Genomic DNA, 20,181 nt, shown 5'->3' with positions numbered 1-20,181 from the left:
TCTCCTCGCCGTAGCGGCACGCTCCCTCGCGACAAGCAATCAACCTCGTACCGGCCGCCCGCAAGCAAGCAAGCGCGAGTGTGACTTTAAAGAAGGCGTTGAGATGAGGGCGGTTGGATATTGGTTGGTTGACTCGGCGTCCACTCTAGGATCAAAACAAAGGATGCTGCTTCCTCATCACATCTTGGAGCAACAGATCCTCTCCTTCGTACCACCATCTACGATTCGCAAACATGCCAACCACGCCTGCTCGTCCCAAGAGCGAGGAAAGCAGCGCGAGTACACCGCGCAAGAAGAGAAGCCAAGCACCAGGCAGTGTAACCTCGTCACCCGCTTCCCCTTCTTCGCCACCTCGCCCACCCAACGCGTGGATCCTGTATCGCTCCTTCAAGATCGAGCAGCTCAAGCAGTCCGAGGGCGCTGCCGCCACCGCTACATCAGATCAGGACCACGCGACTACGCCCACAAAGACGAAGAAGCGTCGCTCCCAATCGCCTGCCAAGGGGGCACTGACCGCCACAGCGCTGGCTGCTCTGGCGGCTGCTTCACCCTCCTCCTTCGACTCGCCCTTCTCCAAGACTCCCCGCTCCCAACCTGCTACAGCCACGACTCCCTCCCTCGCCTCGGGCCCTACATCCTCCTCCTTCGCTCCGTCCTCCTCGCACACATCAAGCAGTCCCAACTCGCGCAGCAAGGCTGGCCCTGCCCCTTCCACCTTCTCCACCTCAACCGCCGCCACCTCTTCATCCACGGCGTCATCGTCGACGACACCAAATGTCTCAACCCTCATAGCCCAACTATGGGCCACCGAACCGCCCCAAGTGAAAGAATCCTTCCACGCCCTCGCCCGCGAGAAGGAGGAGGAGCACAAGCGCCTCTGGCCAGACTATAAGTACAAGCCGAGCGTGACGGACAAGGCTAAGCGGGCCCGCGCGAGGCGCAGGAGGGGGAGGGATGGCGAGCCAGTGAGCAGTAGGCTCGAGGGGAGCCCGTTGCGCGGTGTAGGGGCGAATGGGGAGCGACGTAGTGGAAGCCCGGTGAGGGAGAGTGTGGCGCCTTATCCTTCTACGCCTGTGAGAGAGAGGGTCAAGATGCTCAGCAATCCAACACCTGGTCCCTTCGACAAGGCCACTGCGCCTGCCACGCCTGGTGATCCCTCGCCTACATCCGGTTATCGCACCGTGAGCGGCTCGTCGAGCAATGCCACGGCCACTACAGCGGACACGTGCATCGTCCACGACACCACCCCTTCGAGCCACTCTCTGCGATCAGGTCACGACTACATCTTCGGTGCACCCCCGCCCCTTGGCCTACACGACGCTCTTGCACCACCCGTGGCAGCTTGGCAGTCCCCAAGCCCGAGCCTGAGCCCGAGCCCGACATTGGCGCGCACCTTGGGCTTGACAAACCACCACCACGGGGAAGGGGAAGTAGCTACTTCCCAGCTCGGCGGCGAAACCGATATCGGCGCCAACTTCGACCTAGATCCAGAACTGATGGACTGGCTCAACGCGCAGACGGCTGATGCGTTTGCTCCGTTGCCTTCCCCGCCTGGTATGGCGGCGCACGCGCAGGTCGCTGCGGCTTCGCAGGGGGAAATGGTGGGGATGGACGTTGATTCGAAGTGGTCGAGGACGGATCCGCTCCAGCTTGGAGGCGCGGGCCCTTGCTCGTCAATGAACGCTAGTAATCAGGCCTTCACGGACCTTTTCACCACCCCTCTCCCTGCACCACCACCAGCTCCTCCTCCTCCTCAGACGGCACCTTTTCCCGCCAGTGACAGCACCGCAGCCGCAGCCGCAGCTACAGGGGACGACACCCTCTGCCACCTCTCCTTCAGCCTCGATGCCTCCCGCCTAGAGCACCTCCTCGCCGATCCGGTCGATCGATGCGTCCTACCCTCTGAAGTCAAGGCGAGGGAGCAACGCCAGCAGCAGCAGCAGGAGAGCGAGGGCGAGGGCACGGCTACGGGCACGGGGACATTTGCGTGGAATAGGCTCGCCTCGAGTAGCATCCTCTCTTCGTCCGAAATCACAGCACCGCGAGCTGCGCCCTCTTCACCATCGCCCCGTCCCCCCTGGGTCAACGACACCGAATCTGCTGCTCGACCAGTCTCGCCTCACTCGAGGACAAGCTCGAACCTCTCCCCTATGCCGATGACGAGACGCGACCCTCCAGGAGCTCCAATACCGTCACGAGAGACTTCGCGTTCGCGTCCCTGCTCACCCACCCCTGTATCGCCTCACCGTTTCCCACGACCACGCGCTGCTCGACTACGCTTGCCTGCGCAGGTTTCCGGGCCCTCGTCGTCGCCGCCGCCGCCGTCGCTGTGCAAGACCAGGGCGACGCCTACATCTCTCCGGCCTCAGGCACATCGAGGCGAGCCCTCTGGCTCTTCGATCGCCTCCTCATCATCCTCCTCCTCCTCCTCGCTCTCCCTCCAATCCAAATCGCAACGTCCTGCGCGCAGCTTCGCGGATCACGAGGGCTCTTCCGCAGCCACGATGGCGGGCGTGACAGAATCCTCTCCTCGTCGCCAAGGCAGCAGGGGGAGGCGCACCGAGTTTCTCCTCAATGGCGCGTACACGGCAAAGGAGCTCAAGCGATTATTGGAGGCGAGTGGGGAGGAAGAAGGTGAGGGGGAAGAGGATCGTACTGGTAGTCCAAACGATGAGGCGTAGATGGACTGGCTTGCTACTTGTCCCTTTTGGTCACTCCGTGCTCCAGCGTGTCGAGACGCAATTGTCATCTCTGATTTGAACGAATGTATAGATGCATAGGCGACAAAAACCACGACGCCGCTGATGATGATTCCCCCTTCCCCGCCGCGCTAAGCCACATAGTCGTACACGCCCCTCTCCCCCTCCCTCCTCTCCAAATACTCGCGATCGATCAAGCTCTCAATCCTTTTCTTCACCATAGCCGGCAGCGGTTGAAATCTGCTGCCCAACTGCCTGATGACCTCATTGACCAGATCGTTGTGCGTCGAAGTCTTACGATCCTTCATGACGCGAACGACGCAAGCTTCCACGGCAAGCTTACGCTCCTCCTCAATCTTCTCGACCGTCTCGCGTCGCTCGGCGTCGGATTCCAGTCTCCCGCCACCACCGGAGCCTGAGCCACCTCCTGCCCCATCCTTTGAGCCACTAGCGCCCCCTCCTCCGGACCCGGCAGCAATGGTTGCAATCTTGATGCGGGCGAGCGGGCAGCTGAACCCCTCGTTGAAGGTGAATCGATCCCCTTCCCCCACGTCCCGGCCTTTGGGCTCCTTGAGCAGGATCTTGTACTTTGCGCACGCCAAACTCTGCAATGTACGCTTCAGGTCGTTCTCCGGCATTCCCGTCTCCCCTTTGATCGTCGAGTAGCTCAGGCTCTCCTCGCTGCCCGTGCTCTCAAAGAGGCTCAGCACTACGAGCGCATACGTGCTGACGTTGAGCTCGTGGCGACGCGACTTGAATTGGACGCGTACGTCTGCCGAGCCTAGGTTCGGGTGCCAGGAGAGGACACGGCCGGAGTGACGGGACTGGTAGAAGTTTTCGTATGCTTGACGGGCTGAGAGCATCGCGGGGGACATGGTGCAGGGCTGGACTTGGCCGGAGATGGGCCAGTAGGTCGAGGTGAGGACGGATACGCTCAGGTCAAAGGGCATGGGTCGATTCGTCTGCGCGGGCGGGTAGCGAAAGACATGGTCAGCATGCTCCTTTTCGACGTCGATGTGCCTACTCCGCGCCTACGCACCTTCCTCAAGTGCTCGCTGAACGCGTTGCCCGTCTCCTCGGAGACCTTGACGTCGTTGAGCATCCCCTGCAGCTTCTGCACGTACTGATGCCCGCACTCAATCTTCAATTTGGCCATCATCCCACGCTCAGCGTCATCCGAGACAGAGCGGTTCTGCAACAGTCGCTTGGAGAGATGCGCCTTGTAGTAGCGCTCAAACACGTCCTTCTCGTGTAGGAAACGGAAAACGACGATGGTGCGGTTGAGCGTGTCCTCGACTTCCTCCTCCGTTTTGCCCTTAAGGCCCTTCTTGAGGTTCTCGTCGATAAAGAGGGAAATGAATTCAGGCGCGCGATTGTTGACGTTGATGAACGATTCGAATGCTTCGTTGAGCACGGCTTCTACGCCCTTGTCGTCGTCGAAGCTGGTGCGCAGGATGTCGTCGAATTTGGTCTTGAAGGCAAGGACGTCCTCGACCCAGCGCAGTGCGAGCGTGGCCTGTGGTGAAGAGGCAGGAGCTGCTGCCGCCGTCCCTGACGCAGCACCCTGGGTGACCGCCACAACGCCCGCGTTGATGTCCGCTCCCTTTTTTGTGATGAATGACTTGAGCCCGGCCTTGAGCTGCTGCGGTCCGTCGCCCTTGATGCGCGAGAAGAGCTTGTACAGCCTGCGCAGATCGTCCTTGAGATGGTTCTCGAGCATGTTGTGCAAGCCACTGCCGGGCATCTCGAGGATCGTCTTGAGGTGTGTGGAGAGGAGGTGGCGCTCGAGGATCTGCCTGAGCTCTGCATCGGTCGTCGCTGCAAGGAATACAGCAACTCGCCCTTCCTCCTCGATGAAGCGCTTCTCTGCGTGGCGGAGGTATGCGCGCGCATCGCTGCTGTCGAGAAGGCGAGCTGCTTCGTTCTTGTAAAACTCGGCGGAGGTGGCGAGGAAGGCGGGTTCGAAGGTATGCTTGTAGACGGTAGGGCGGCCTGCGATGGGCACCCCTGGGCGCGGTTGGGTAAGGGAGGCGAGCATGTCGGTGTTGGCCTTGACTGATGAGCCTGCGCGTGCGAAGAGCAGGAGGCTGTATCAGCAAGACTCGTACCATATGCCAGTGCGCGCTCTCCGTGTGACTCACGATTGATGAGTTGTCCTTGCCTCTCGAGCTGGATCTGCGTCAGGAGCGCCGAGAAGAGATGCATGCCAATGGGATGCTTCTTGGACAGGATGACCCTGGGTGCGGTCGAGATGGATCAGCCGCGACGATCTCTTTCGCTCCTTAGTGCTCCAGCGCACTCACGTATCGCGAAAGAGCTCCAATCCGAGATCCCAGATGGGCAGCACATTGTTCTCGGGCACGTAGACTCGATCGACGTACTTCAATACATCCCTGAGCTTGCCCATGCATGCGCAATGGTCGTCCCATACCTGCTTCATTGCCTTGAGTAGTCGCTCAGCGCTCTGACTGCGAGAAGCCGCGTCCGTACGATCTCCACCACTTGCGGATCCAACAGCCATCGATGAGGCTGGCTCACTGCCGCTGACAGTAGCTCGAGCAGCGCTCCTCGGCTCATCATCATCGTCGCTGAGCACGATGGGCTCGTTGGCTTTGCCCTTGCCCTTGAGATTCGGCTGCTTCGAAGTGGACGCCGACGCTGCGCCCGTTGGCAGGTTGCGAGGGAGGACAATGTCCGAGGGGAGCGAAGCTAGCCCTCCTGGTGGGAATGCTGGGACGAGATAGTCGACGCATTGCTTGTTGAGGTGTGCCTCGACTTGTCGCCTGACGCCGTCATAGAGCATGCTTCCCTCCTTGAAGAGGACTAGATTGTATGCATAGCGATAGTGCTCCTCGTAACTGAGGGACGACACGTTGTGGCCTTGAATCTGGCCGATGGCGTTGGCGAGCCTGCTCCACATCTCTGCAGGTGCAACGTCGAGGCCATACTGCGGTGCAGAATGGTGCGTGATGTCGGAGAAGTCAGTGTCTGAGTGAGCCGTCTCGCGCTGTCTCTTGCGCTACTCACCCTCTTTGGCGCCTTTAGCTTTCCTCTCATCGTGCCGGGCCTCCTAAGCCCACCGGCGCCCGACGCGGAAGTCGAGCCCGATGCGCTCATGATAGCGAGGAGCAGAGGTGTTCGAGAATTCGAGAGTGAGGACGAGGCGGCGTGGCGGTGTGAGATGGTTGGTAACGAGACGGAAAGGAACTCGAGTCCACTTCGACGCACGCACGCACGCTTGCCCACTCGACGACGACGAGGACGACACACGCACGCCGAGACGGACAGAGACAGGCGCACTGGGCTCACTCGCCGCCGCTGACGCCCCGCTCCGCCCCGCCCTGCTCGCTCGACGCTTGACCCTCGACTCGACATTCGGCAACGACGACGGCGAGCTCCACACGAAAGGCAAGGCAAGCCACACTTTGCTACCGCTCGTTCAGCCCACGACTTTTCTGCAACGTCGTCGTCGTCGTCGTCTGGTCAGCAAAAGGCAATGAAAATCGGGCCAAGTCCCGCTCAGCATGGAAGGGAAGCTCGAGGGCGAATGGCGCCGCGACACTCGAGAGAATCGATGGACCGCTCTGAGCACGAGCCTCACCACACCTAGCGTGGGCCCCTAGAGCCGCCTCCTCTCTCCTATGTGGGCCGCAAGGCGAAGGGGCATAGCAGTCCACGAAGACGAGATGCAAGACTCACAATGATTGGCTCAAGAATCAATGACTCCTCGGTCCGTCACACCTCACGCCTCGCTCATCTCCCCCTCCCCTCGCGCCTCTGCTTTCTCGCCCGCACGCCGGACATTGCAGCCACTGGGAAGCCGCCTGCCCTCACAACCCCCGCTCACCCCTTCTCTTTCCCTTTCACTGCTTTCTCTCTCCTACCATCCCTTCCTCCTCGACACTTTGCTCCTTTCTTTCTTGCCTCGCTGCGCCTCCCACACCATCTTCAGAGGCGGTCCCATAACGCCGATCCTCCTCCACCGCCGCGCTCCCTACCAGACCCCCGTGATCACCACAGTCCCTACCTTGCCTCGGCTTCGCTCCATCCTCTTACGCACAACGCCCACGATGCTACTCATCAGCTGCCTCGTCTACGCCTTGGTCGCTGCTCTCGCTGCTGCAGCATCAAATGGCCATCGCTCGCAATCCCACCTTGGCCGCCGCCTGCTCCCTCAGCCCAAGCAGAAGAACGGCGCATCATTCGCTTTCCCAACAAAGGATCCCTTCTATCGCGTGCCCGCCGACGTTGGCAAGTATCCCTTGGGCGCCATCTTGGGCACTCGTCAGGGCAACGCAGACGCCTTTGGCCAATTTGCTGCAGAGGCCCACCAAATCCTCTACCTCACCACCGACTACACGGGCGCACCAGACGCAACGGTAGCCACCATCGTCATCCCCATTGCTCCTCGACCTGGCAAGCCCAAGGCACTCGCCATTGGCAGCGCAGTCGGCTCGGCCAGCATCGACTGCAGTCCCAGCTTCGCCTATGCCAACCCAGACAAGTCCAAGAATCTACCCCTAGTCAACATCGTTGACTCGCCCGCTTCCACCGCTGCCCTCTTTCGCGGCTGGTACGTCGTCATCCCTGATGCGCTGGGATCCAAGGTGAGAGCAGCATAGTACCTCACTGCCGTTACATCGCGCTCACTCTAGCTTCCCCGCAGTCCTCCTTCCTCAATGGCTTGACCGAGGGTCGCGCAATGCTCGACGGCATCCGAGCCTCTCGCAACTTCGCAGCTCCCCTCAAGAATGCAGACTTTGCCATGATGGGCTACTCGGGCGGTGGTCACACCGTCGGTTGGGCGGCGCAGGAGGCAGCCAGCTACTACCCTGACTCTCCCATCATTGGCATGGTCACCGGAGGCATGCCTGCCGATACGAACAACACATTCTACACCCTTAATGGCGGCGAATACTCCGCCCTCGGCTTCCAAGGCGCAGCAGCAATGGGACACGCACGCCCAGACGTCCAAGCCGTATTCGACCAGCACATCACGCACGCAGGTCGAGCCAACTTCACCAAGATGCTGAGCGGCGAGTGGTGCTTGATCCAGTCGTCACGAAATCTCTCTGGAGTTCCCGTGCAGACTGCTTTCACAGGCGGCGACATCTTCCAGAATCCCGTCGTTGCCAAGCACATGGAGGAGGAGAAGCTAGGCAAAAGGGTCAATCGCATCTCTTCCATCTATTACCACGCCCGCAATGACCAGATTGTTCCCTGGCCCCAGATGGTTCACTATATCAACCAGCAATGCGAGCAGGAGGGTGCTCGTCTCCAACTTTCATGGGCTACGGCGACGGGACACATCTTGAGCGGACTGCGTTTCATGCCTGCGATGCTGAACAGCCTTGTCCAGGTGCTGGAGCAGGGCTACAAAGTCAAGACGTGCGGCATTGATGCGCAGTCGATTCCTCCTGTCCCTGAAGGCGGGCCAGGTCTTACGGATCTCATTGGTCACGGCGCCGCAAACTCGATTGCCTACTGGCGGGCCCAAGCCAAGAACGGTCTCTTCCCACTCTAGCCTGGCGCAGGCCGCTTCTCCTCCTACACTACAGTACAGTCTGCTCAACTTCCCGTACCTTCGCGTCGTTGCCTCAACACCATCTCATCGCCACTGTTATAGACGCTCTTTACTCTCATCGTGACCACCACTTCATTTCCCTCGTCATCATATGACCGCTGCGGCGCTTTCCTGCTCGTAATACAAGTCCTCGACCTCGCACGGCTTCCCGTGTGTCGTAGTGGTCCCGCAAAGGTCCCTTTGCTGTTGCGCAAGCTTCTACTCCTTCCTTCTTCTCCGATGGCGGCTCGAGACGACAGGTCACTCTGTCTCTTGCGCCCAATGTTAACTTTCCGAAAACACTCTCGCTCTGTTGCGTCCGCCTCACTGAGCTCGTTTCGCCTCGAAAGAGGTCTAAGCGGGCCGCCCTCATCCAACGCCCGTGCCTCTACGAAGCGGCTCGAGCGTTGACGGCCTTCCGACGTGAGCGGCTCGATAGGGTCAGAGCGGCGCGTCGAGCTCCTCTCTCCCTTCTTCCCTTCTTACCCCTCAATACCAATTCACTTTCGCCCCCTGACACCCCTCCCTTTCGCGTCCTTTTCTCGCGCCTGTCCTGACGACATAACTCTAGAACCCCTTTTCTTTCGCCTACTGAACCTCCTGAGCCTGTGCCGACTCAGTCTCCTCGCTCCTTTCTACGCGCCTGACGGCTGGCGGTGGCGGTACCACGACGTACACGATCCACACGACCCACGACGACCCACGACGACTTACATATAGGCTGACCTCCTCCGAAGCAATCCGGAGCTCAGCATCACCCCGCTGCCCTCCTCGAGGCTTCACGATCCCCCCGAGACTACTCGAGACTTCCTCTCCTCCTCCCTCTCTTCCTTCCCCACCCTACACCCTCACGCACACCATGCTCGCATCGACGGTCGTCACTTTTGCCACCTCCGCCATGGTCGCTGCTGGCGCCTCTATACACCCTCGCCTCCTTGGTCCCCTTGGTCCCAAGCCAAAGCCAGCATTCCCGCCTCCTTCCATGGACCCTTTCTACAAGTGAGTGGTGCGGCGCTGAGCGAAGCAGCTCTCTACCCTCTCGCTCACAGCTCCGCGCCTCGCCCGCTCACATCTCCCGCTCAGGCTGCCTGCCAATCTCTCGGCGTACAAGCTCGGCGACGTCATCCGCTCGCGCCCCATCGACCTCAGCTCATTTGGTCCCGAGGCTGCTTCGGCCTACCACGTCCTCTACCGCACCACGGGTCAAAGTGGCAATCAGACCGTCCCAGACGCTACGGTCACGACCCTCGTCGCTCCAAAGTTCCCCGCACCTGGCCCGCCCCGCATCGTCACCGTCGGTACGCCAGTCAACTCGGCTGCCATCGACTGTGCTCCCAGCTACACCTACATCGCCGGCACTACTTCGAACAACACTCTCGAGGTCACAGCTCTCCTCACTCCCGTTTCTGCTGTCCACCAGGGCTGGTGGGCCAATTCACCCGACTTCGAGGGGTCCAAGGCCGCCTGGCTCGTAGGCCACATCGAGGGACAGGCTATGCTCGACTCAATGCGCGTGGCCGAGCGCCATGTCGAGACGATGCCCGCCGCATTGGGCAAGCAGGCCATCCACGGCATCAACGGCTACTCCGGCGGCTCTCACGCTGTCATGTGGGCTGCTCAACTCGCCTCTACCTACGCACCTGAGCTCAACATCGCCGGCGTCGTAGCAGGAGGCCTCCCCGCCAACGTTGAGGAGACGGTTCACTACCTCGATGGCACCGGCTCCGCCACGCTCGGCTACATTGGCGCAGCTGGCCTGGGCAATGGCTACCCGGAGCTCGACAGAATGTTGCGCCAGCGTGTCAAGCCTGGAATGCCCGCCGACATCTTCGAGGCCGTTCACACCGGCGTCTCATGTGCGCAGGATGCCTACCTCAATGGTCCCCTCAAGCTCGATGATGGATTCAGGCTCGACGCCCAGGGCAGGAACATCTCCGAGGACCCCACGCTCAAGGCAGTCTTTGCGCAGGAGAACCTCGGAGCCAACCAGCCTCCCATCGTCAACTTCCCCATCTACCTCATGCACTCGCGTGGTGACGAGATTGTTCCTTACAACCAGTCTCGCGCCTACGCTGAGAGCCAGTGCGCGCAGGGAGCCACCATCGAGTTTGAATCCCTCGCTAGCGGAATCCACGTCCTCACTGGTGTTCAAGCGCAGCCCGTCTTCATCACCCGCCTACGCAGGTACTTTGCAGACAAGCTAGCAGGCAAGAAGCCCACCCGCACCTGCTCCTACCCCGAGACGCTCTGGTACCCCAACCCTCTCGACGTGGCTGAGAACATCCTGGGTCCCTTGGCCAACAGCCAGATGCAGCAGCAGCAGAGCCAGGTCCAGAATTCGGACGCCCCTCAGAAGGCCAAGGACACCAAGTCTCAGCAGGAGGAGCAGGGCAAGACGCACCCTCGTCCTCCCACCACGCCACAGAAGGCCAACCCGCTCACGACTGGCTCGCCGGGCTACCACAAGAAGATCCGCTCCTCCTTCCGCTTCCTCGTCTAGGCATGCGATTCCGCCTCTCCATTTGCCCTCTCATATACGCGCTGCAGATGGGATGGTGGACTCTCGGTCTCTCCCCCTCTCCACATAGATCATTATCAAGCGTTACCTGCGATACCTTCTCCCCCAAGTCACCATCGCGCACGAAACGCTCCCCGCTCCAGCTCTTGTTTCTCCTTTCCCGTCTCTGTCTCAGCTCTTAATCACAGCCTCGCTACCTCTCTAGATCAATACATGCACTCAGATCGCTGCCGCTGCCGCCGCCGCCGTCGCTGCCGCTCTCCTGTCCGCCGATTGATTGAAGAGAATCGCATCGTGATAGCACCAGCGCGGCGTCTTGAGCCGGTGTCTTGGTTCGATTGAGTGACGCGAGTGGGCGTCAGTGGGCGCGAGCGAGCGAGCGAGGTGAAGTGAAGTGGCGCGCATGCATCGTCCCACGCTAGGCTTGGGTCGCCTCGTCGGATAAGGCATTCGAGCCTATTCTTTTATCTTGCCATCCTCGTCCCAACAACAACACCTTACTCTCGCTCGCACGACCATGTCGCGACATCGTTTCGATGCAGAGGAGACGATGAGCCTCACAAGTGGGCGCAAGAGCAGCATTCACGAAGCCATGAACGGCGATGGCGGCGGCGGCGGCGGCGCCTATCCTCTAGGGCAGCACACAGCCAAGCGCTTGGACTCATTTGTCCGCCGCATCGACTCCCTCCTGTCTACGGGCATTGCCGTCGTGCTCCTTCTTCTTCTTTGCGCATCATGGATCGAGCCACCCAACTATCGCGCCACTCGCAAGATCTCTTCCCGCTATGATGCCTGTCATCTCGACGTGCACGGCCTCGTCCAGCGCTTTGACCTCTCGTCCCGCTTCCACTACTCCCGCAACTTCGTCGTTCCATCTACCCGAGACCGAGAGCTGGACCCTACGCTCGCTTTTGGCCGCTTTGATCCTCATCCTCGACAGATCAGAGCTCAGCTGGCCCAGAAATTCGACGAGCTGGACAGCAACAGCCTCGCTACTGCCCGACTTTCTACATGCTCCGTCTCCAACATCGTGGACGTCCCCTTCTTTCCCCCACACCACTCGACCCGCACGCAGGGCAAAAACATCATGGTCGGCTACGCAACCAACACGGCCCGCATCCGTAAATGGACTCCGATGCTGCAGCATTCCTTCGCCCACACAGGCCTTCACCTCGTTCTCCAGCTGCCCGGCAACGAAGATGGTGTCGACCTGGCTCGCGACCTCAATGCGCTGGGCATCCGCACCTCAATAATCCACGACGACGCCGAGTATCGCATCAGATGGGCTCGCCTGCCCATGGTCCTCTACCCGCTCGCCGACCGCAATACGCAATGGATCATGGTCAGCGATGACGACTCCTTTGTGCTCAGCCTGCCTCGCATCCTCGCCGTCCTGGACAAGTACGATCCACGCCAGCACCACTTTGTCGGCACCCTCTCCGACAAGTGGGCGAATATGGTCTTTGGACCCGAGTCATTCGGTGGAGGCGGGACGTTCCTGAGCTTGCCCCTCGTCAAGCATCTCCTACCGCATTGGGAGGCATACGCCCAACGGGAGTGGTTGATCGGAGGCGATCAGCGCATGAGCTGGTGCGTCTTTGAGAATAGCTACGCGCGGTTGAGCTGGGAGCCTACTGTCTTGACGCAGAATGATGCAGAGGGGGATATTCAAGGGCTGATTGAGTCGGGCCAACGCTTCGGCACTTTTCATCGTGAGTCGCAGGCGCAAGATGTCGGGTGTGGATGAGCGAGGAAGCCAGCCGCTGATCCTCTACTTCCCCCACGCACATCCGCGTACGCAGACCTCTCGTGGCGAGAGCGACAACACAACGAGACGCTCTTCGCCTTTGCTGCTCAGGCCTGCGGATCGAGCCGCAGCGAATGTCTTTTCCAACGCTTCCTCTTGCCAGAGAATCGCGCCTCACCCTCCTCGTCGTCCACGCGCTTCATGCTCACGCACGGCTGGTCCATCGTTCGCTACCCGACCGCTCATCTACCCGACTTTGGCCGCACGGAGCTCACGTGGGAACACGCCCCTCAAGATTACTGGTCGCACGGCATGGGCCCGCTGCGAGACAAGGTCGAGGAGCGTACCCGCGAGACCAAGCCCGATCGGCCGTGGAAGGAGTCTTGGCTGCTCGCGGAGGTGAAGCTTGCGGAGGGCAGCGAGCCGGCGAGGCACACGTACGTGAAGCGCGGTGGCGCAGATGGACTGGACAGCGTCATAGAACTAGTCTGGCTCTGAGAGAGAGAAAGTCAGGAACCAGGTACCAGGCGGCGAGGCGAAGGCGAGGCGGGAAGAAGCGACGCGCGCGACGCGTCGTAGCACACCATGGACAAGCTCATATACCACTTTACATTCTGGACGCGTCGAATGAATCGCAATGGATACAGAACAAATCGTAGTCAATCGTAGTGAAGCCCTCGTGCAGTCTCATCCTCCGCACACGATCAGCGCGTCGTGGTGTAGGTCATCGTGGCTCCCCCCTCCTTCTTGCCGTCCTCGTCCGACTCAGCCTGCGACGTGACATGGTCAGCGCCACGAGCGGCGGCGAGCTTCTCTTCCTCCTTGGTCTGGACCTCCTGTTCTCCGGCACCAGCCACTGTAGCAGCGGCTCCCTTCTCAAAGAGGGCGCCCCGCTTCTCCGGTCCGACGGCAGCCGTGAGCGCGAGGCCGATGGCGATGATCGCGGTCGCGATGCCCATGACGGGACCGTAGGCCTGTACGCGCTCGCCCAAATGGTTGGTAATGTAGTTGTTCTCGCTCAAATAGTTGATAAGTTGCGTAGATGGCGAGCTAATAGCGTTGCCCAATTGATAGGTGAGGCCAACGAAGATGGCCCTGAACGCTGGAGGTGATACTTCGCTCAGGTAGACGGGTACGACGCCCCATGCTCCCTGTACGAAGAATTGGAGCATAAATCCGCCAGCCTCGAGTCCAGACTCCGATGTGGGAAGGATCCAGGCGGGAATGAGGCAGCAGCAGAAGAAGCAGGAGAGGATCATTGCGCGCCTACGGCCGAGCCATTGCGAGGTGTAGCCGATGATGGTGCCGCCGACGCATGCGCCCGTCTTCATGAGGATCGACGCGCGCGACGAGGCCGGGTTGCTCAGCTTCTTGCCCACGAGCATGAACGTCGTGTAAGAGTCTTGAGAAGAGTGCGAGACTGTGAGCGAGCGAAGAGGGGAGAATGTAAGCCAGGTGCGTCGACGGGTCGACGCGTCTACGGTCGGGGCGCCATGCCTACTTACACCAGTTGAACCAAGACATGAGCACGATGGCGTACACGCACACCTTCCACTCCTTCTTGAGCATGATCCAGAAGTTGGCCATGAAGTCCGACGTGCCCGAGCCCTTCTTGTCCTTGCGAGCGTCGATGAATTGCTGAGACTCGGGGAAAACAAGGCGAGCGAAGCCAGCGGCGAAGCTGAGGGCAGCGCCGATCCAGAACATCGTCGTCCAAGTCTCTACAGCTCCGCCGACACCGAGGAACGAGCAGGCCGCCAAAACGTAGCCGAATGAGTAGCTGTAGGCACAGGCAGGTCGTGATCAGTCATGTACGCGTCGCGGTAGCGAGGAGCAAGCCGTTACTCACCCTTGCTGGAAGATACCGGACATGAGACCACGAGCCTCGGCGGGGATGGTCTCGAGGGCCATGGAAGCTGCAGCACCGCTGCAATAGCGAGCAGGAGAGACTTGGTCAGAGCACCGTAACACAGCATGTCCCCCGCGCCTGCACTCACTAAACACCGCCCATGCCCAGACCGAAGAGAGCGCGGATGGCGAGGAAGGTATGCCAGTCTGGAGCGTAGATGGAGCCAACCTGGAGGGCACCGAGGATCCACATGTTGATGGCGAGGGGATACTTGCGCCCAAAGTAGTCGCTGAAGACACCAAAGATGGCAGCGCCTACGGAGCGGAGCAGAAGAGTGAGGGTGATGGCAGTCGAGATCTCCGTTTTGGAGCTGCGCGGGTGGGGGAATCGAGAAAGCAGAGATGAGCTTGCGTATCGCGATATATGCCACGTCGCCGCACCGACTCACGTTGCAAAGTGCTTTGACAGCTTGACACTCTGAATGGAGAGAGCGTGGAAGTCGTACGCGTCGGCCGTCCAGCAGAAGAAGCCGACGAGGTAGGCACCCCAGCCCAGCATGGAGATGGAGCGCAGCAGCTTGATAGGGTTGGCAGGCTTAGGCGGGTTGACGTACGTGACGTGCTCGAAGCCGTGCTCGTCGACTTCGACCTGGCGTTGACGCCATCGGAAGAGATCGCGTACAGATGTCTTGACGGAGGACATGGTGGCGAGGAGGGGTGTGAGTGAGGGGAAAAGGGTGGTAATTGCTCCTTGAGGCGTCTGCCTTTTGTAATGGGGCACAGAATTGGCCCGTACTGAGAGCTCCCCTACTCTTTCTCACCCCCTCTCACCGTCAACCACTCTTCTGGTGCCCGTAGCGCATCGTGTGGGGTGGAACCTGTCCTTCGATCGCGCATCGCGGGGTAGCTTGAACTCTGTGTCGCTTCGGAGGCGTCCGGACCTGACGAGCTAACAACTCAGCAGCAGCACAGGATGATCAGTGGCGGCGCAAGGTACCGTTGCGTCGAAGCCGTCGTTGGGCTGCAAATGGGTGTGAGCGACATGGGTGTGATGCTAAATCGCGTCTTGCGGAGGCCGGGGGAGAGAGAGCGCGATTTTTAGCCGCCTGCCAAGACATTGTGACAGATTCGCGAGGCTTTCGAGGTTGCTCGCCTACTGCCTCAAGGACGCGGGGATGGAGGTGGGGTGCAGCAACGCAGGTCTAGCGCTAGCGCGTTCCTGCTTCCTCATCTATCTTGCCCACCGAGCGCAGCCGCATGCTCCAAAGAGCGACAAGGAGCTTCCTGCAAGCTGTGGGAGCGCCACTCGTCGATTGCTTCGAGCAAGAGCTTTCTATGCAGCTTCATTGGGGAGAAGGTGGTGAGATGGGTCTCCCCGCATTGCCACCTCCTCAATCAAATCCCTGACCATTTCCCGCCCGAAGAGCTTGTGGTGCAGCGCCTTGACAGCTCTCGAGCACGCGAGCCCTCCCTCCTCGCCTACTCTTCTTTCTATCCTTGGCAATGAGTTTACACAGACAAGCGAAGAATGGCAGGCCGTGATGATGCTCGCGGGCAAAGCGCGCTCCCAGGTTTGCCGCTCGAACCCCGTACTCCTTCCCTCCCACCGCGGGAACGATACGCATCGGACCTCAATGAGCACGCCCGCCATTCAAACTCCCCATTGCCAAGGGCGCACTACTTGCCATCATTGTCGCCGGCGATCGACGGCTCCTGACCATCGCCGCTGCATCGCCGTTGCTATGCCGCCGCTATCCTCGGACGCTTCGCCGCAATATCCATGCGGAGTTGATCATGGTCGTGAGGTCAATGACTTGGCTCGCTGGTTCAGTGCCTCATCTCCTCCGGCTTCGCCCGTGGAGCGCCGCAACGCCCCGTAGGCTGAGGATGACGGCCCGGCATTGACGGGTGGGAGGAAGTCTTGGTGGCTTGAGGCGCGGCGGGGCCAATGATAAGTGAATGATCGCTGACATAGCGCTAGTACGATTGAGCATTTGCGTACGAGAGACCGTCAATTCTGCCTCAGCCCCAGACCCCCCTTGCTTCTTCTTCTCCTGCTGCTGCTCCTCGTCTCGCCCCCCGACGCTTCGCCCTACTTCTTTGTCACGAAGAATGCGCCAAAAGGCCACCCAACATCAAATGTAGCCTCCGGTCCACCCACAGCCACCTCTACTTGATGCAGCGCCTCCTTCACTTCCGGCACCGCCAGAAACTGCTCCATTGGGAAGAAGTGAAGCGTAGAGATGTAGCCTAGGAACTTCTCCATATTCCAACCCCTCTCCTTCAGCAGCACCTCCGTCGAAGTGGTTGCCGTCTTGATATCGCTCGTCGCCTCATGGCCTCGCAGTCCATCCGCAAGCTTTGTGGGGTCAAAGTTACGAGCCAGAGCTTCAACGGGTATGCTCGCGTAGTGCGCCTGTACCGAAGCGACGGGCAGCATGCGTTTGACGTGGACGTGGTCTTTCCAGTCCGAATCGGGCAGAGGCATACTGGAGAAGAGGCTGGCCGCCGCATTGCAGAGACCAGAAGGGAGATGATTCGGCATGCTCTCGTCGCCGTAGCGAATGATGTAGCTGCGGGGCGAGAGGAGAGGGACGTCAGTCATCGACGCCTCTGTTTCGCCTCCTCGCTACATCGTGCGCACAGCCACATCCTCCAGAGCGGATATACGGCCGCCGGGCAATCCAAAATGTAGGCCGGGAACGGGTAGAACCAAGCGCAAAGCGTACCGCCTGGACGCAGGATACGGTGAGCTTCCTTGATCCACTCCTCCTGATCGAACCAGTGTGCAGCCTCAGCGGAAACGACGAGGTCGAAGCTCTCGTCTGGCACATCCTTCGGATCCAAATGCCCAGCCCTGCCGGCCAGCGTCGAGTATCGCTCTCCTAGCTCCGGTCCGAGGATGCGCTGCCCCTCCTCCAAGGCGTTGGCATTCAAGTCGGTAGCGAGGACCTGGTCCACCCCACATCGCTCGAGTAGATCACGCACAATGACTCCAGAGCCGGAGCCATAATCGATGGCTCGTCGAGCACCTGCCTTGGCTGGGTTGTATTGATCGAGATAGCTGGAGAGGAGAAAGAAGATCTCTGCCGGATAGTGAGGGCGCAGCTGAGCGTATTTGGCCCAGTCGGCATCGGCGTAGTAGTTCTCAGGGCGGTGCGGAGCAGCCTGTTCTGACATGGCGTCGGTGATTGACACGAGCGGTGGAATCCGTGCAACGCATCATTATAAGGAGAGGATGGAAAGGAGGGCGAGGGAGAGAGAGCTTAGCCCCGCCGGGGTCCGTGTGGAGACGGCTCGGTTGACCCATTCCGGCTCACGCATAGATTGATAGCAGCCTTTTGCCCTGGCCGGCGGTCACTACGGGCGGGCGAGATGGGATGCAAGATGTGTGATCTCTCCTGGCCACCCGCATCAGTCGCGCCGCCCACATCTGGGTCAGGATTGATTGATGATACATTTGGGCAAGGAGAAGGAGCAATGAGAGGAGCGCGCGAGGAGGGCTGCGCGGTAGTCGACGAGGATCGCCGGGGAAGAGTACAGGAATCGCAAGGAAGGGGAAGAATCTGATCGATGGATGGAAATGATACAATGCTCGTCGTTCGTTCTGGTTGTTGCTCGAGCAAACTGCCGCTGCCCTCTACTCGTGCTGCGCATCGCCGCTACCGCCGCCGCCGCCGCCACTGCCTCGCACTGCAGAGATGTTGTCTTGCCCACCGAGCCAGTTGCTGCTACCACCGCCCCCACGCATCGGGCTCACACCCATCATCGGCGTCGTCGCCCATCCTCCACCCTGCCCTCCATTGCTTGCGAATCCACCAATGCCCAGCAGGCCGTTGCCGCTGCCGCTATGCCCGCCACTCATCTGCGCATTCTGCGGAGAAGCCGTCGCTGTGGGCAAGCCCATGCTCTCCAGCTCGTGCTGCAGAACGCCTTGATAGTCAAATGGGTCCTCGAGCCAAGTGCTCGCGGCCTGCTGTTGCTGAAAGCGGCGCACCGTAGGCGAAGGACTGATACCGAGGAGCGCGCTGCCATTGGCATTGCGGGCTGGCGTGAGCTGCGAGCCTGATGCAGCTCCCGTCTTTGTCATGCCGAGGCCGAGACCGCCGTACGAGGAGCCAAGGGCAGCCATGATGCTGGGTGACGAGGAGTGCGGCTGCTGCTGGTGCATGGCCATCTGAAGTTGAGCGCTCGTCGCTGGCGAGGAGACTGCCTGGGCGAAGCGCAATGGGCTGTTCGTATTGTTGCCTCCCGCGCTCATCCTCGAGACAGAGCCGCGTACGGGCGACAGGTTGGCGTGCTGCTGTCCGCCCCGCACAGGCGAAGCACGAGCGGTGGCAAAGGGATTGCTGGTACGCATAGTGAAAGCTCCTGCCAACGAAGACTGCGAGTCTTCTCGCACCGAAGAGACTGGAGAGCCAATCTTGCCCGGAGAGCCGGTCAAAGACGACGAGCTGTTGACTGCCTGTCGTCGCAGAGGAGATCCAGGCGCTGTGGCCCCGCTCGCGGCGTTGCCATTGCCTCGCGCGTTGGCACCACCGCGCACACGATTGGCCAGAGGAGAAGCCTGGTAGCCGTGCCCATTGCCGCCGCCGCCGCCGCTGTTGAAGAAGGGATTGGTGAATTGGCTGCCTCCACCGGCCGCAGCAAAGTGATTGCCAAAGACTCCACCAGCATACAGCTGACCATCCTGCCCTCCGTAGCTGCTCATACGCGCGCGGTTCTTCTTGCCAGAAGAAGTGCCACTACCGCCAAGGCCACCGAAGGACGATGAGGAAGGGGGAGGCATGACAGCGTCCGAGGTTGGAGGTGGACTCGATGGTGGGGAGCTGGCGCTATCCGTGAGCATGGGCATGCCGCCGCTCGAGGCAATGTAGTGAGGAGCATTCTCTGGGCGGACAGGCGTCGACTCAAAGACGTTGGCATACGCGGCGTGGTGAACCTGCTGCTGCTGCGCGGTGATGCGATTGTGGTTGATGACGCCGAGCGGGAGACGACTAGCGCCCTCGTTTGCTCCGCCCAGCGCACCAAGCTTAGGCTTCTTGAGCGATTTGCCCGACTTGCTAGAGCGACGACTGCCGTCTGCTACCTGTCGCGGAGGACTGCTTCGTGATGGCGACGAGTGAGCCGAGTCCGCCTCGTTCGTAGGCTGACGCTTGCGTGCAGCTGGAGGGGCAGCAGCGGCAGGAGTCGAGGCGGTAGGAGGGCCAGGCATCGTTGCTGCAGCCTTCTTCTTGGATGGGAGCGCTGATCCTGGCTTAGAGGGAACAGCATTGTAGACGCCATTCTGGAAGCGCTCGGCATGGCCCTCCTTGATGGCCCACCACCCTCCCTTGCCCGGCATGTTTGACTCCCTCTCAACCTTGATGAAGCTCTTGTTCAAGCTGAGATTATGACGAATCGAGTTCTGCCAGCCGCGGTCGCCGCGCTCAAAGAAGGGGTGCACCGTGCTGATCCACTGGTACACTTCGGCGAGACTGAGTCGCTGATCCGAAGACGTCTTGATGGCTTGACCGATGAGCCCGGCGTACGAGACCTGACTGGGCTTAGCCTTGGTCGAGCCAAAGCCAGGCGGCAGGACGTAGTAACGTGGTGGAGGCTCGACAAAGTCCGCGCCGCCTGCTTCGATGGCCGCTTGCAGCTCCTCGGAAACGAGCTTGACGATGCGAGAGCCGTCTGGTCGATCCCACTCAGTCTTGCTCATGTCTGCACCCGGAGGCAGGGAGAATGTGGTCGAGGACGAAGATGCTGGCGTGCTGGACGGTGCTGCAGCGGGGCGTCGATTGGAAGAAGAAGACCCCTTCTT

General features: G+C 60.5%; 9 protein-coding genes across 9 annotated transcripts; 5 read left to right on the top strand and 4 right to left on the bottom strand.

Annotated features, from left to right (window-relative positions):
* The first annotated feature begins 124 nt into the window (after positions 1-124).
* On the top strand, positions 125-2,819 carry BDZ90DRAFT_188867 (hypothetical protein). Its single transcript, XM_025503856.1, has one exon. It carries the CDS (start codon positions 234-236, stop codon positions 2,679-2,681), a length of 2,448 nt encoding a protein of 815 aa, XP_025361855.1. The 5' UTR covers positions 125-233; the 3' UTR covers positions 2,682-2,819.
* Positions 2,820-2,830: 11 nt separating this feature from the next.
* On the bottom strand, positions 2,831-5,816 carry BDZ90DRAFT_220892 (Cullin-domain-containing protein; the record flags this gene model as incomplete). The annotated part of the gene is made up of 6 exons (XM_025504451.1): positions 2,831-3,095; positions 3,168-3,661; positions 3,739-4,763; positions 4,841-4,935; positions 5,003-5,646; positions 5,727-5,816. The coding sequence occupies 6 exons, from the start codon at positions 5,814-5,816 to the stop codon at positions 2,831-2,833; spliced, it is 2,613 nt and encodes an 870-aa protein (XP_025361854.1).
* Positions 5,817-6,769: 953 nt separating this feature from the next.
* Positions 6,770-8,223, top strand: BDZ90DRAFT_227444 (hypothetical protein; the record flags this gene model as incomplete). The annotated part of the gene is made up of 2 exons (XM_025504759.1): positions 6,770-7,306; positions 7,366-8,223. The coding sequence occupies 2 exons, from the start codon at positions 6,770-6,772 to the stop codon at positions 8,221-8,223; spliced, it is 1,395 nt and encodes a 464-aa protein (XP_025361853.1).
* Positions 8,224-9,160: 937 nt separating this feature from the next.
* Positions 9,161-11,107, top strand: BDZ90DRAFT_253268 (LIP-domain-containing protein; the record flags this gene model as incomplete). The annotated part of the gene is made up of 2 exons (XM_025507788.1): positions 9,161-9,261; positions 9,346-11,107. The coding sequence occupies 2 exons, from the start codon at positions 9,161-9,163 to the stop codon at positions 10,760-10,762; spliced, it is 1,518 nt and encodes a 505-aa protein (XP_025361852.1). The 3' UTR covers positions 10,763-11,107.
* Positions 11,108-11,256: 149 nt separating this feature from the next.
* BDZ90DRAFT_232775 (hypothetical protein) lies at positions 11,257-13,073 on the top strand. The gene is made up of 2 exons (XM_025506380.1): positions 11,257-12,492; positions 12,583-13,073. Exons 1-2 carry the CDS (start codon positions 11,298-11,300, stop codon positions 13,023-13,025), a joined length of 1,638 nt encoding a protein of 545 aa, XP_025361851.1. The 5' UTR covers positions 11,257-11,297; the 3' UTR covers positions 13,026-13,073.
* A 45-nt stretch (positions 13,074-13,118) lies between these two features.
* On the bottom strand, positions 13,119-15,497 carry BDZ90DRAFT_188812 (MFS general substrate transporter). The gene is made up of 5 exons (XM_025503854.1): positions 14,825-15,497; positions 14,525-14,746; positions 14,377-14,454; positions 14,033-14,307; positions 13,119-13,947 (listed from the first exon to the last, which is right to left on the bottom strand). The coding sequence occupies exons 1-5, from the start codon at positions 15,076-15,078 to the stop codon at positions 13,232-13,234; spliced, it is 1,545 nt and encodes a 514-aa protein (XP_025361850.1). The 5' UTR covers positions 15,079-15,497; the 3' UTR covers positions 13,119-13,231.
* A 1,119-nt stretch (positions 15,498-16,616) lies between these two features.
* BDZ90DRAFT_188755 (S-adenosyl-L-methionine-dependent methyltransferase) lies at positions 16,617-17,754 on the bottom strand. The gene has a single exon (XM_025503852.1). It carries the CDS (start codon positions 17,553-17,555, stop codon positions 16,977-16,979), a length of 579 nt encoding a protein of 192 aa, XP_025361849.1. The 5' UTR covers positions 17,556-17,754; the 3' UTR covers positions 16,617-16,976.
* Positions 17,755-18,538, top strand: BDZ90DRAFT_188756 (hypothetical protein). The gene has a single exon (XM_025503853.1). The coding sequence runs from the start codon at positions 17,953-17,955 to the stop codon at positions 18,442-18,444; it is 492 nt and encodes a 163-aa protein (XP_025361848.1). The 5' UTR covers positions 17,755-17,952; the 3' UTR covers positions 18,445-18,538.
* Positions 18,539-19,689: 1,151 nt separating this feature from the next.
* On the bottom strand, positions 19,690-19,905 carry BDZ90DRAFT_211591 (winged helix DNA-binding domain-containing protein; the record flags this gene model as incomplete). Its single annotated transcript, XM_025504118.1, has 1 exon — positions 19,690-19,905. A coding segment is annotated over one exon (216 nt), but the record flags the coding sequence as incomplete, so codon positions are not given.
* Positions 19,906-20,181: the final 276 nt, after the last annotated feature.

Source organism: Jaminaea rosea, assembly GCF_003144245.1.
Source record: "Jaminaea rosea strain MCA 5214 unplaced genomic scaffold BDZ90scaffold_8, whole genome shotgun sequence".
In the NCBI taxonomy this organism is placed as follows: Eukaryota; Fungi; Basidiomycota; class Exobasidiomycetes; order Microstromatales; genus Jaminaea; species Jaminaea rosea.
This window is presented reverse-complemented; position numbering and strand designations above follow the sequence as displayed.